The sequence below is a fragment of the Mesoplodon mirus genome (genome assembly GCF_964341445.2).
Source record: "Mesoplodon mirus genome assembly, chromosome: X".
NCBI classification, from domain to species: domain Eukaryota; kingdom Metazoa; phylum Chordata; class Mammalia; order Artiodactyla; family Ziphiidae; genus Mesoplodon; species Mesoplodon mirus.
This window is the reverse complement of record NC_138981.1, coordinates 56,592,261-56,608,639: the sequence shown is the minus strand read 5'-3', so window position 1 is coordinate 56,608,639 and position 16,379 is coordinate 56,592,261. Positions and strand designations below refer to the sequence as shown.

The following is a 16,379-nucleotide window of genomic DNA, read 5'->3' as shown; positions in this document are numbered from 1 at the left end:
TGCATGTATGTTGCACCTTTTGTTATTTTCCCACGGTTTTTGGATATTCTCTTCTGTCTTTTTCTTTCTTTTTTTTTCCCTCGTTGCATTTTATTTTTTGGAAGTTTATACCGACATTTCTTCAAGTTCACTGATTATTTTCTCACCTGTGTCCATCAAAGGAACTCTTCATTTCTGTTATGGTGTTTCTGACTTCTAAAATTTCCTTTTGATTCTTTCTTAAAGCTTCTATCTCTCTGCTTACATTAATCGAACTCCTTTTTTTAATGTTGTCCAGTTTACACATTACGGTCCTTGGTATATTAATCATAGTTGTTTTAAATTCCTAGTTTGATAATTATAAAGTATCTGCCATATCTGAGTCTTATTCTGATGTTTTCTGTGTTTCTTGAAACTTTTTTTTTGTCTTTTAGTGTTTTTTTTGTAATTTTTGTTGCAAGCTAGACATTATGGGTAAAAGAAACTGAGGTAAATGGGTCTTTAGTGTGAGGTTTGATTTATCTGACTAGAGTTTAGCCAGTGTTTTTTGGTTGCTGTAACTGTAGGTCTCAGGGGCTAAACTTACCTCTGGTGTCCTTGTTTTAATTTCCTTTATTGTCTTTTGTTTTCCCTAGAGACTTCTTAAATATTTTCTGAGAAGAATAATTCTTTTAGTCATATTCCCTTGTTATTATCCAGGAAGCCTGTTGATATGGTGGTAAGGTGTGAGGGCAGGGGTAGTGTTCTACAATTCTACAATTATGTCTCAGTATTTTAGTGAACCTGTGCTCCTGGCCTGTGACTTTCACAAGCATTTCTCAGTTTTGTTTCAGTTTTCCCCCTTAGAAGAGCCAGGAAGGGATTTCATTACTGGAATTGGGAATTTCCCCCTTACCAGGTCAGTTAAGCTCCAGTAAAGTAGTTTCTCTTGAGGTTAGGCCTTATTAAGAAGAATGAAATGCTCTGTGCATATTTTTAAATGGCTAATTTTCTTATCCCCTTCTCAGAATTACAGTAACATGAGGGAATTTTTCTCAGATCTTCACTGTAAGAACCTGATAGGGCTCCTGGAGGTAAAACTCACAAAAGCTTGGGAGTCCCCTAGGACTGGGCCTGCTTAAAATTTTTAACTCTCAATCTTGTCCACACTGAGCTGCTAGCAATTTGCCAATTACAGATTGGGTTTTCCTAGTGCTGTACTGTTTCCCAAGGAGTTTTCTACCCTTGGGCTTCTGCTCTATACGTTTTGATTCTCTGTATCTGCCTGTCTGTTTCTTCAGTTTGTCCTATGACCTCAGTTCTCTGATGGAACTAAGAGGAGTTGACTTTCAGTTTGTTCCATTTTTTTTTCTTATTGTGTGAATGAAAGAGGTGGCTTCCAAGCTCCTTACATCCCTAGCTGGAATATAAGGGAATTTTTGAGACCTCAAAGACATGTTTGTTGTAAAGTTTTCATCTTTTGAAAACTGGTTAGAGTAACCATCTTTTAATTAATGCACTTTATTTTTCTTTTAAAGGGATAAAATGTAAGATCTTGTGGAATGTTAACTTTTTTCTCATTTTTTTCTTCTCAAATAGATCCTAAATGTCCAGGAGATGTTGATTTTCATAATAGTGACTGGGACATTAAGACAATCACCAGCTCCTTGAAATTCTACCTCAGGTATATATATATATGTGATATGATTTGGAACATACCTTTTCAGAGTTGATGAAATATTTCTGGATGGAGACTGGAGTTAATGTGGTCCCAATTTTGGGAGGTTGGATAGGATTGCTAAAGAAAAAAATAGTGATAAAAATTTCTGTCAAAGAAGAATGTGCATTAGGAGACTTTTTAAATTTTGGGAATTTAAGTGAAGGAAGCATCAAAATAATAGAATAGTTATTGAAATATGACTTTTTTGAAAAAAAATTGGCTTTAAAAAAGATTATTTAAAAATCACACCCTTAAAATAATTGAAGTTTTGCCACTGTGCACAGATAGGGTGATGTCACAAACGGGCTCACTAGTAAAATCAGGAGTTGTGACATTTCAAGGTTGTTAACATGTTTTGGTGGATAATAACCACTTTGAAACATTAAATTGCATTTACACAAACATAATTTGTATATTTGTATGTCTTTTGTTATAATGGAAATAAAACCCAAAACACTACAACCATAAAAATGTTAGAACTGAATGAAGTGATGGCAGTCGGGAAAAAAAAATAACTTACAAGAAAAATTTGGGAATGCACAATGATGATGAATATATCATTCAATTTATTGGCATAGATTTATATTACGTAAAAATATTTGTGACATATACACTTTTTAAAGTCATTCATTTCTTATCATTTTCTATGTCCCATGTATGCACCATACTTTATGTGGTAAAATGTCTTCTTTTCAATTACTGTACTCTTTAGACGTTAAGATAGGTAATTTAGCTATGGGAAATGTCATTAATCCAAAATAGATTGGGTCCCAGATATTGCTATTAAATGACCTTCTGCTGCAGCATCATCTTAGAACTTTAAGTAAACATGAATGCTCTTTCCAGGAGTATTTCTCCTGCCTATGCTGAAGAAGAAAAGCACTGGTGTTGGAGGGTTTATTCTGTGCTAGGCTGTGTTCTAGTTGCTTACGTTGACAATATCATTTTTTTTCTCACAATAATCTTATAAGGTAGGTGTTACCATACTCATTTTACAGATGAAGAAATTAAATCATACCCCTCCCCCATTAAGTAATATTCATGATCATGGCTCATATTATTTGAACCTAAGTATCTCTGACTTATAAGGCCACTGGTATTGGAGCACCTTATTCCCCTATTCCCCACTGCCCAGGGGCTGTGGCCTTCTTGGAGTTGCTTGGGTAATTTAAGAAAGACAGAGCAATCTGCTATGCATACTTTCAGGAGACTCGTGATGATGAGAATAATGCAAGTAAATAACTCTGTGTCTCTAGCCTCCTTAAAAGGAGTTAGTTTTTTCAGAGATTTATATAGAGTATGTCCCTCCCACATTACATCTTTCCCAGCTTATCCCATAACAAGCAGTGTAGCTCTTTTGAAAGATGAGAAGATCAAGCCTGAAAGTTTGAGTGGCCTGTACCCCCAATAAGATATATTTGTTCTTAACTGTCTTATCCATGAACATTTAATATGTACTAGCCAGTCAACACCCTTTAGATTTCTTAAATGTGTCAGTATTTTCATAGTGGACTTCCTCCATCTGTGTTCTAGGCACCTAACTCACCCCTTGTCTCCAACATTTCTAGAAAATTACTGTAAAAACCATCCCTTCTCTCTTCTGTATCTTTACCCTCTCTCATTCAACAGGCTTTTTCCTCTCAGCATGTAAATATGCTCCAACATTACACATCTCTTTGCATTCATTTATTCTACCATTCACTAAACCATTCAGTAAACATTTCCTGACCTACTCTATGCCTAGCATGGTATCTGGCAGTAGGCATACAGTTGTGAATAGATATGACCTTAAAAAGGTTATAGTCCAGTGAAGTAGACAGACAAAAGACAAATAATTATACAAATATAACGTGCTATGATAAGTGCTCTGAAGGAAAAGTGCAAGGTGTTATGCAGTCATATAATAGGAAGGCCTAACTTATTCTGGTTTTTAGTTTGGAATGAGGTTTGAATTATAACTTGGAGTCAACTGGGGGTGGGGGAGGCAGTTCCAGACAGAAATAACTTCATATGCAAAGACCTTGAAGCAAGAGGAAGACCCTTTTAAGAAACTACATGTACCAGTTTACGTGGAGTATTGAGTGTAGACAGGGAGGGAGAGATATGTAGGGGCCAGATCATGCAAGGCCTTTTAGGACATTTTAAGAATTGGGGTATGAATTTATATTAAAAGGAATGAGAATATATTGAAAGATTTTTAAGCAGGAGGTTATATGATGAGATTTGCATTTTGAGAAAAACAGAGAGATGAGATTAGAAAGAGGCAAAATAAGTAGAGGTGGAAACCAATTAGCAAGCTATTGCTGTGGTCCCAGAAAGAGATGATACTTCTATGTGGACTAGGAAGTAGCGGTGGGGATAGATAGAAGTAAGCATATTCAAGAGATTTAGGGAGTAAACTTGTATATGAAGGTGGAGGAGAGGGAGATAAAAGAATGGCTTCCACATTTCCGGCCCATACAACCAAATGATGGTCATACATTTACTGATTTGGGAAACATAAGAAAATGACTAAATTTGAGGGATATGACAAGTTAGGTTTTGGATATGTCAAATTTGGGTGTCTGAAGAAATCAGGACAATAATTTTAAGTAGGCAATTTGATATATAGGAATGAAACTCAAGAATTCTGGGCTCCAGCTAAAAAATTGAGAATCATCATCAACAGTGTAGATGATAATTGGAGTCAGGAGCTTAGGTGAGATTGCCTAGTGAGATATTTCACCCCTTCCCAATCTAGCTTCAGTGTATGAAGTAATATACACTCCCTGTCTCTGCTTCTTAATGTCCCAGTTTACTCCTTAACCCACTGCATTCTGACTCCTGCCCCCTCTGCTCTATTGAAGCTGCTCTTGCCAAGGTCACCAGTGATTCCCTCAATTCTAAACACAATGGACAATTGTCAGCCTTTACCTTATTTGACCTCTTTGTAGCATTTGAAGCTGTTAACAAGCCCTCCTTGAAATTTTTTCTTCTTTTGGATTCTGCTAATCCATTGCTTTTGGATTTTCTCTCACCTCTTTGACCATTTTTAGAAGTCCCTTTTATGGACTTTCTACCTGGTATTTCCTAGGGCTTTCCTCCCTTTTTACTACATTGAGGGGATGGAAAATTCAAATATCCACAAGAGCCAGGACATGAAAATGACTGAAGTAGACTGCTTTCATGTTAAACATGTTGCATATAAAACCTTTACTTGCATAGCAATCCCTTTGTTTATATATAAACAGCAATATTCTTTACTTCCACAAATAACCATATGGACCCAATATAGACAGATCTTTCAGTTTTTCAATAGAGGCAGACAATATTGATTTTTATGTGAAATACACAATTTTTTCGTATTCTGATGACTCATTCAATTCCATTTCTTTTTTACACACTACTCTGGACAGGGAAGAAATGTTGAAAGGTCTCATGTAGCTGTTGGCTGCCAGTTTGTCATCTTTTCTTGAGCAGTGGTATCTGTTCTCATGGTTCTAATCACCCTCCTAGGTTCATGATTTCCACATCTACTTCTCAGATCTAGAAAGGCGCTGCATCCATCTTCCTAATAAACATCTGCCTTTGGCTATCCCAGAAACCCTTCTGACATAGCATCTCCACTTCCCTCTCAATCAATTTCTAATCTATTCAGTCACCCAAACCAGATTACTCTCTCTGTCACCAACATATGCAATTGTTGATGAAACTCTGTCTTTAATGTCTTTCAAATGACTCTCCTCACATTTTCTTTCTATCCCTAATGGCACTATTTTCATTTAGGCCTTTATTATTTCTCACCTAGATTACTACAATAATAGCAGTGGCAAGCAGTATAACGTAGTGATTAAGAACATGGACTTGAGACAGACTGCTAAATTCTGCCACTTACTAATTGTGTGGTCTAGGATGAATTATTTAACTTTTCTGAAGCTCAGTTTCCTTATCTATGAAATGGAGATTATAACAATATCTACCTTACAGGGTTGTCATGAGAATTAAGTGAGTAAATATATATAAACCACTTAGAACAGTGGATAGTTTGTTATTATTATTATTATTAGTGTATTACTTCCTTCCTCTGAGCCATGCATCACCTACATTTTGTATATGGAACTTTCCTCAACTAGACTATCAGCTCCTTGGAGGTTTAGACTATGTCTAATTCATCTGGATCCACAATACCTGGCACAATGCCAGTCACAAGTAGGTGCTCAGCCAACATTTTTTTTTTTTGGCTGCACCACACAGCAAGCGGGATCTTAGTTCCCCAACCAGGGGTCGAACGCGTTCCCCCTGCAGTGAAAGTACGGAGTGTTAACCACTGGACCGCCAGGGAAGTCCCTCAGCCAATATTTTTTGACTAAATAAAGAAACCTATTTGAGGCTCAATTTCCTTCTCCATTAAATGGGTATTTGAATTACTGCTTCACCTCACAGGATCTTTGGAAGGATCAAATGGGAGGACAGATATAAAAGCACTTTGGAAACTGAGGAACTATCCAACTGTAAGGAATTCATAGTAGCATTCATAGCGGGTCCACTTTGGAATTTTGCAGGACTGATTTGTGCCTCTTTTCACTTTGGGGAACTAATTGGAGACCCTGCACAAGGTCTCAGCTCATACTTTTATAGGTCTTCTGTCGAATTACTGGCAACTAGGATTCCTCTGACAAAGTTTCAGATGAACAGAGAAATGTATGTAGTCATTAATCTGTGGAGCTCAGAAACTTAAGCCTTGCTGCTCACAGAACTGCTCATCTGAGGCCTTGCTACTCCCTCCCCAAAGGAACTTACAGTCTTCATTAATTTCAGGAATCTTTCTGAACCTGTCATGACCTATAGACTTCACAAAGAGCTGGTCTCTGCTGCCAGTAAGTATTTATGTTACTTAGTTAATTGTGTTGTCCTCGCTTCTAAGTAATGTTTACAGCAATAAGCCTAGAAGACTGCTTGAGGGAAAGTGAGGGAAAAAACAAACATATACACAGATTTTGTCCACTGTCAAATGAGAGTATTCTTACTTGCTAACTCAAGTGTTGTATTACTTTTCATAAATCAATGTTAGTTGAGTGAATTGGAGAAAACTGGCTAACGAGGGATATGACAGGTCTGAGGATTTTATTGATTGATTTTGCCTCTTACATCAGAACAAGATGGCTCACATTGCCAGGGGACAGCAAAATGTTTCCATTACAGTTACTATTTCAGCATTTTTTCAGCACTTTGCCTTTTCAAGTGCTTTTCAATTGTGTTGTGAATTATTACTCCTAAACTTTTAGCGCTAGCTTCACATTTTTTTAGATGGTAAGACCGATGGTGAGGGTGGAAGGGTACATAGGAAATAAGGCATATAGAATCACTCAAAAAGTTGGCAGCTGAAGAAGCATTAAAAGTTTTGGCTGAGGCCACTGTATGAGTATCCCCCCCTACCTTGATGTGACTCTTCTGCATTATGCCTTGTATGGTATTCAGGAAAAAGATTCAGGGGATTTGTCTTCATAATGAATCTTTGTTGAGGCAAGAGAGCTTTGATCTTTACTCTGAGGTCTCTCAGTGATTTTCATAGGAACCCAGAGGCAGAAGCATACCTCCTAGTTCTACAAGGAGAGTGGGTGGGCAAGGGATTCCAGCTGGAAGTTTACATGTGGAACTTTAGGAGCAACCTGCTGTATCCAGAATTCTGACTTGCTCTGAGACAGTCTTGTCTTCTCTACTCATATTTCTTTGCTCTTCTCTCTTCTATTTCTTCATCTTTCTAGGCCTATTTCTTTGTTTTCAATCTATGTTTTTATCGTTTAGTCAGTCTCTCTCCTTCCCTCTCTTTCTTTCAGTGTCTGTTTCTTGGTCTCTCTTTGTCATTGTGTCCCTGTGTCTATATATCTCTCTCTTTTCATCTCTTTGACTCTGTGTGTCTCTGATTGTGTCTGTGTGCACATGTGCATGTGTATGTGTGTGCCTGTGTGTATATGTATGAGAGTTTGCTTGATCCAATTGCCCAGAAGGCAAAACTATCTCTCTGTTCTCTCTCAGAGTCTGACAACCTGGATTATCGGCTGGGAGCTATTCATTCCTTGGTATATAAGCTACCAGAAAAGAACCGAGAGATGCTGGAACTTCTTATAAGACACTTGGTCAAGTAAGTAACTTCTAGGTTTTCAGGAAGAGTTCCTATTAGAGGGCTGGCCCACATGGTAGCACTGCAGATAAACTGTCTGTCAGCTTATTAAGTCCCAGCCCCCAACTGCTTCATCCTGGGCAGTCTGAGTGTTCTGTGAGAAAGGCAGTTTTCCCTTTACCCTTATATATATCCTCTCAGGATCATCATGCATCTTAGTTGAGGGGTTATCTCAGTTGAATGGTAACACCAGGTAGAATGGTGGCTGAACACAGGTTTTGCTGTCAGATAAACGTGGGTTCAAATCCCAGCTGTGTAATCTTAGGAAAACCTCTCTTAAACTGTTTGGTCATCTATAAAATGAGAGTAGTATTCCCTACCACATAAGACTGTTGTGTGGATTTGAATGAACACAGGTGAAGTACATGGCACATAGGAAGTTCTCAAGACATGGGAGTTATGATTATGGTCACCTTCTTTGCTTGGGTGTGACATGTAGGAACAGATAGCAGCATTCCAGAGAGTAGGTCTGGTGATGGGCTCTAAGATGGGGGGGTGTAAGGGCACGTGTGCCCCACTGTGGTGCTTCCTGGCATGAAGGCTCAATGTTGTGAATAAAGAAGAATTTACTTGACTCATAAAAGGCTAGCTGCTCTAAGGAAACAGTATGGTGCAGCAGAAAATACTCTGTCCAGGAGTCAGCAAACCTGGGTTCTAGTGTCAGTTCTGCTACTAGCTTTCTTGATGACCATGGGCAGGTCACTCTTAAGACAATTCCTGGTGTATTAAAAAGTAAGTAAGTGAGACAACAAGCTTAGAAAAATTGTGATGCATTTTAAGTGTTTATGTTTAACAAAATAAAGCTATCAGCACACTCATAAATGCATCGATGAGATATTTTAACCTCATTTGGAGAATATCTCAAAACACCTAAAATTGAGGCCCTTAGTGAAGGTTAAATGGCCCTCTTTGCCTCCTGCTATAATAAATCCTGATCACTCTGCACCTCTGGACCTCAGGTTCCCCTGTGATAAGATAATATCTCTCCAAGATCTGACCAACTCTGACATTCTAAGTTTTTTTGTTTTTTGGGTTGTTTTAATACATCTATAGCCAATATTGCAGACAAATAGGCAGAATTAACAAGACAATGGCTTTTATATTTATTGCCAATGTCTGTAATTTGGGCTAATAGCAAACGTTGAAAAGCATTTTCTTTCCAAAAAATTGTTTATGATACTCTCCGTAAAGTACAAAAATCAGCACATGTTGTTAATTTGAAGTTGCCCGGGGAAAAGGGACTTTGGGTTCAAATTTCAGCTTTATTGCTAATTTGCTATGAACCTAAAGAAAGTCCGTCCTACTCTCTGGGCCTCAGTTTGGTCATCTATAATATGAGGGGACTGGAATAGCTAATCTCAAAGGGTTCTTCTAGCTCTTACTTTCTAAGAGTCTTAGTATGTGACATGAGCCAAGGATTCAGTTGAAGATTCTCCTACTAGCAGTTAGTGAGAGACACCTACCTCCCTCCACCCAAAGGCTGGCCATCTACCTTACTTGAAGAATCTTGCTCCTCAAAATCCTTAGAACAAAACGAACAATAGACACAAGCACAAAAAACACAGAACTAGAAAGACAAATAACCTTAAATATGTGAAAAACTGTGCAAGTTAACTTGTAATAAGAAAAATGCAAATTCAACCTACATTAAGATACCATTTATTGGCAAACCCTAAAGCTTGACCACATTCTGTTTATGAAACTTTGGGGCACAGGGAGTCCAACACATTGCTGGTGTTAATGCAATACAAATACAGACCTACAGCAGGGAAATTTGGCAATATCTAACAAATCTGCATTTTCAGTTATCCTTTGACCCAGCAACTCCACTTTTAGGTGTCTACTCTGAAGACATACCTCCACAAATACAAAACAACATATGCACAAATTTGTGTCAGTGCAGTGTAATTTTTAGTAACACAATATTGGAAACAACATAAATGTCCAATAATAAGTGGCTAGTTATGTAAATCATGATATATTCAAGCAATGTGGTATTATATAGTCATTAAAAAGAATGAGGAAAATATGAATTTTGTTTTTGAAGTGATTTCCAGATGCATTACAAATTTCCGCACAAAAACTTGTGCACAAATATTCATAGCAGCATTATTCATCATTGTCCAAAGGTGGAAACAGCCCATATGAGCATCAAATGCTGAATGGAAAAAGTAAAATGTGGTATCAACATACAATGGAAAATTATTCAGCCATAAAAGGAATCAAGTACATGGATGAACCTTGAAAACATTATGCTAAGTGAAAGAAGCCAGACACAAAAGGCTACATATTACATTAGTCCATTTTTATGAAATGTCCAGAAAAGACAAATCTCTAGAGGCAGAATGTAGGTTAATAGTTGCCTAGGACTGAGACATGGGAAGTAACAGCTAATGGTTACAGGGTTTCTTTTTGGAGTGGTGAAAGTGTTCTGGAATTAGATAGTGATGATTGTTGGACAACTCTGTGAATATATTAAAAACCATTGAATTGTACCTTTTAGAAGGGTAAATTTTATGGTATATGAAATATATCTCAATAATGCTGTTATAAAAACAAACTAATGAAAATGGTTACTACAGGGGTGTTGACCTGAAATAGACTACCAGATATTTCTTCAGCAAAAATGGGTTTATTTGGGATGAGCAGAGATTTGTAATTTGGAATCTGCAACCATGCCAAACAATGGGCAAGTCCCCACATGACAATGGAAGGACAACACTTTTATAGAGGGGAAAAGAAAGTTGGGAGGGCTATAGTAAACAAAGAGTCCATAGCTTTTCATTGGCTTGAGTCCTTGGCAGGAAAGAAAAATCTGTTTTCTTCCTGTTGGGCTCTGCTATCATGGCAGGGTATGAGGGCTCCCCCTTCTGGTCTCCTGACTATATTTAATTGAGGCTTCTCTTTTTTTTTTTTTTACAGGGGATAGGTGGTGACTAGGGTGGAAGGGACAAAGATGAGAGCTAGATTCCTCTGAGTCCACCTCCTTCTATGGTTTTGATTTTTGAGCCATATTAATATTTTAGGTATCTAAAAAGTAATATTAAATCAAAAGGAAAACATTAAAAACCCTAAAATGGAATGTAAAAAAGCAAATGAATCTAAATGTTTATCAAATTCATAGCATAGTCATACAGAGAAAACAGTTATTTCATCTAACTTGTCAACACAGCCTCTGATTCATGCTAATGAAATATATTCTAAAAACAGGAAAAAAACTGCAAAAAAAGTTGTAAGCATCACCCAGTAGGTTTATTAGTACTAGTAATATTATAATTATAACTTGAAATTATTTTATGTATATGTATCTCATAAGGATAAAGTAAAAAATAGTAAATATATTAATATTATCAGAAGCCAAGGTTTATGGTGTAAGAAAAAGAGATATGGATACAAAATTCAAGATATAAAGGAAAAAAATCTATAATGGTAAAGTTGAATTGAGAATGCCAGTATGAACGCATGATTTAAAAACAAAACAACAAAATCTTCTATTCACTTAACCAGTCTTGAAATGATTCTACCCAAGAAAGCAATAGACACATGTAATGCCCAGATCTTTTGTGTCTAAATAACATTCCCTTCTCAAAAGTGCCAAGTCTTCTTAGAGAACTGGCTGATTCCAGGTCTGGGGCAAGGAAAATACAAGGTGAGCCTTGGATCAAGTATACCTTTGTAAGCAAAGAAGAGCTCATGAACTAATAGGGTCATGTCACAAAGATTCAGGAATCTGCTTGAAAAGGCTGACACTGATTACATCTGGAGCAACTGAAACATCAAAAACAATGAGTGCTGTATTTGATAATAACATTTTGAATAAATAAAAAATCCATGGGAGGTAGTTAGAGTAAGGAAATCCCTTTATTACTGAAGAATACCAGCTAATAAATGTGGGAGGAATGATAGAATTAGAAAAACTAGTTTTCAAAAAGCTACAGTAATCAAAACAGTGTGTTATTGGCACAAAAACAGACACATGGATCAATGGAACAGAATAGAGAGCCCAGAGATAAACCCACGCACGTATGGTCAGTTAATCTATGACAAAGGAGGCAAGAATATACAATGGAGAAAAGACAGTCTCTTCAATAAACAGTGCTGGGAAAACTGGACAGCAACATGTAAAAGAATGAAATTAGAACATTCTCTAACACCATACACAAAAGTAAACTCAAAATGGATCAAAGACCTAAATGTAAGAGCAGATACTGTAAAATTCCTAGAGTGAAACATAAGCAAGACACTCTTTGACATAAATTGTAGCAATATTTTTTGATGTTTCCTAAGGCAAAGTAAACAAAAGCAAGAAAAAAAAAGAACAACAACAAAAAATGGGACCTGAGTAAACATAAAACCTTTCACACAGCAAAGGAAACCATTGACAAAATAAAAAGACATTCTACCAAATTGGAGAAAATATTTGTAAAAGATATGACCAATAAGGGGTTAATATCTAAAATATATGATCAGCTCATGCAACTCAATATTGAAAAAACAACCCGATTAAAAAATGGGAAGACTTGAATAGATATTTTTCCAACAAAGGCATACGGATCACCAGACACATGAAAAGATGCTCAACATTGCTAATAATCAGAGAAAGCAAACAAAACCGCATTGAGATATCACCTCACACATGTCAGAATGACTGTCATCAGGGGGTGGGGGATGAATTGGGAAATTGGGACTGACATATATACACTACTATGTATAAAATAGATAACTAATGAGAACCTACTATATAGCACAGGGAACTCTACTCACTGCTCTGTGGTGACCAAATGGGAAGGAAATCCAAAAAAGAGGGGATCTATGTATACGTAGCTGATTCAGTTTGATGCACAGCAGAAACTAACACAACACTGTAAATCAACTATACTACAATTAAAATTATTTAGAAAAACATGGACAGCACCAGATGATTTTGATGTTGTAAACGGTAAGGACAAAGTGTCATGCAGTGTTGATTAAGTGAAAGGAACTCATTGCAAAAGCAAGGGTGTAAGGGTAAGAGGAAAATAATTTTTAATTGATAGCTCAGAAAAGTATTAATTTTATAATCTCATGTTTTGAATCAATCAAATGTGACACATTATAACCTGCTACCACTTTTCATACAGAGAAGGTAGCATTTGGCAGAGTTTCAAAATCAGAATTCAGCTTTTATAGAAAAATAAATAAGACTTTAGATATGAGTATAAGCTTGACATAACTAAATATTTTTGAGAAAAATTAATAAAAAGGAATTTTAAATGGATGCTCCAGTTCCTACATCATTTGCACCTTTTTTCCCCTAAGTTCAACAGTATATCATAAGAATAAGTGGAAACATCCTGGAGCTAAGGGATGATTTTGACTATGCTCTGCAAGTAAACACTACTGATCTGCTACCAAATGAGGCCAACTCCAAGGAAACCTTTGCATTCAAACCAGGAAATATCTCAGAAGAAAATGCAACCCACATATTCATTGCCATTCAAAGTGTGGATAAAAGCAATTTGACATCAAAAGTATCCAACTTTACACAAGTAGCTTTCTTTATTTCTCAAGCAGATCACAGTCCTGGTGAAAGTCATCCAAATCCCAGAGTTAACATTTCTATCTTGGTACTGTCAGTGGTTGGATCTGTTGCAATTGTTAGTGTTATTTTAAGTGCCACTATTTATATTTTAAAGAAGAAAAGAAATGCAATTAGGTAGAGGACTGGATTTTAATAAAATAAATAGAATTGAAGGATACTGTGAATTTTTAAATTCTGTGTGGATCATTAGCTTATGAAAATAATTTTAAGAAGTCTGAATGGATACATAGATTAAATATAAACACCCAGAGATATTTGAAATACTGTAAATCAATATTAAAAGTATAATTTTATTTACTCGTTTCATTTATCATCCATAGTGATAAAAAAAACCTCTTTTCTTCTTGCTAAACAAACAAACAAACAAAAGAATGACTGTCATCAAAAAGGAACCCTAGTATGCTGCTGGTGAGAATGTAAATTGGTGCAGCCACTATGGAAAATATTTGGAGGTTCCTCAAAAAACTAAAACTAGAATTACCATATAATCCAGCAATTCCACTCCTGGGTATATATACAAAGAAAACAAAACACTAATTCAAAAAATATACATGCACCCCAGTGTTCATATCAGCATTATTTACAAAAGCCAAGATGTGGAAGCCTAAGTGTCCATCAACAGATGAATTGATAAAGCAGCTGGTATACATACATACAATGGAATATTACTCAGCCATAAAAGGAATGAAATTTTGCCATTTGCAACAACATGGATAGACTTGGAGGGTATTTATGCTAAGGAAATAAGTCAGACAGAGAAAGACAAATACTGTATGTTGTCACTTATATGTGGAATCTAAAAAATAAAACAAACGAATGTACATAACAAAACAGAAACAGACTGACAGATGTAGAGAACAAACTAGTGGTTACCAGTGGGGAGAGGGAAGTGGAGAGGGGTAAGATAGTGGTAGAGGACTAAGGTACAAAGTACTATGTATAAAATAAATAAGCTACAAGGATATATTGTACAGCACAGGGAATATAGCCAATATTTTATAACTTTGAAAGGAGTATAATCTATAAAGATATTGAATCACTATGTTGTACACCTAAAACTAATATTGTAAATCAACTACACTTAAGAAAGAAAACAAAAAGAAAAACTACGAGTTTGCAACCTCAGCACCCTGTTTCAGGCATGGATCAAAACCACTGAGTAAAAGATTTTTCAGGAACAAGATATTCATATAGCTTCAAAGTATTACCCACAGATTACTTACTAATTACAAATGGAAACTGTATCTTTACAATAAAGTTATCTGGCAAATACCACCTTAGTTAATTGATCAAATTTAGCATCACTAATAATGATACAAACTGACCTTATCTACCTCCTGATGGGATACAGTAAGAAGTATACAACATAAACAAATATTTTTGCCAAGAATGTTTAACCCCAATCAAATTTAGCCTTTTAAGTTTACAGGAAATACAGGGTATAGAAAAATGCAGAATGTTTGACATTCTTTGAGACAACTGTCTTGGAATTTTTATAAAAGTCAATGTCCTGGGGAAAAAAGGTAGTGGTACTGTTTTGTATTAAGAGGCTAAAAAACCAGAAACAAATGCAGTGTATGAACTTTGGATCTAGATTTGAAACACCCACCTGTAAAATAATTTTTTCATGACATTTGAGAAAATTTGAATATGGACCAGATATCAGGTGATATGGAATTATTATAAATTTTCCTTGGTATAAAAATGTTATTGTGGTTTTGTAGGACAGCATGCTTATTATTTGGAGATGAATACTAAAGTATTTAAGGTTGAAACAATTTACTTTTAAAGGGCTCATAAAAAAATATACAGAGAGAACAAGCAAATGTAGGAAAAAATGTTAATTCCTGAATTTAGGTATAGACAGTATTAATGTTCATAGTACCATTCTTTCAACTTTTTTGTATCTTTATAACCAAGAGTTATAGGGAAAATGCAAATAAAAATAGGCTTAGTTCCAACAGGGAAATTTACACAGGAGAAGAAAATCTATGTGCTTTCAGAATTCACATAATTTTCCTGCCTGCCTACCACTGCTTTCATAGGCTATATGATATTATAACTTATGCCTTCGTAGTGTGTTCCCACTGCTGGCCCATTTTCTAGGCTAATAACAGGCAAACACAAACTGATATCAGCCAATTTGAGATTCCCAATTATTCTATTCTTTTTGCTTTTTACCTATTGCTTCCATTAATCTGAAGTAGGAGAATGGTACAGGTTACCTCCCCCACAATCTCATGACCAGTGGCATATACAATGCAAGCAAGCCTCAGACCTAATTCTGCCACTCATGCAGGTATTTATCTCGAAGCAGATTCAAAACAGTTGTACAACCTGTTCTGTAAACTCAGTGAAGTCTCAGCTCTCTTTCCTTTCAGTTGCTCTGACTGCATCATGCATTAAAGTTTAAATTGAAACAGATTAGATAATATTACAGCAACGCAACTGTAGTCAGGCAATAAAATCCCATGATCTAATGCCCAAATGCAAGACCCCTTTGCAATCCTAGGCTTGGACTACCATTCTAGAGGGTGTGAGCTTTTAGGCTTATTAGAATCTTCTTGTTTTTGTAATAATACCACTTCTGTTATTTCTGAAGCAATACCATTGCATTGTAGAGATTGGAAAATATAGAAGAGCAAAACAAGTCAATAAACCAAAATAAAAGCTTTCTATTCTCAGCATCCAAAAATCACTACTATTAATATATTCATGTTTTTTCTTCTGGATCTTTCTGTGAGTGTGTGTGTGTGTGTTTATGTATACACACACCCCACACACAAACACATTTACATTTTTTACCAAATTGAGGTTATGCTGTTCAGTAACACCAAACTTTTTTCAGTTCAACAATTTCCACCTTTTTTCAGTTCAACAAGTTCTACCTCTCCAGACCATATTAACATTTCCTTAGTTGACCCAAAAATTAGTTGTTCTGTAGAGTCTTTTTATTAACA

The 16,379-nt window shown here is 36.0% G+C and overlaps 1 protein-coding gene across 4 annotated transcripts in view; it reads left to right on the top strand.

Moving 5' to 3' along the window:
• The window catches only part of OPHN1 (oligophrenin 1), a 627,727-nt gene that overhangs the window by 505,805 nt on the left and 105,543 nt on the right, over positions 1-16,379 (top strand). For all 4 annotated transcript variants that reach the window (XM_082609561.1, XM_082609562.1, XM_082609559.1 and 1 more), the window contains 3 exons: positions 1,558-1,642; positions 6,476-6,534; positions 7,694-7,799. In XM_082609561.1, coding sequence (XP_082465687.1) covers positions 1,558-1,642; positions 6,476-6,534; positions 7,694-7,799 — 250 coding nt within the window. The remainder of the gene's footprint in view (positions 1-1,557; positions 1,643-6,475; positions 6,535-7,693; positions 7,800-16,379) is intronic.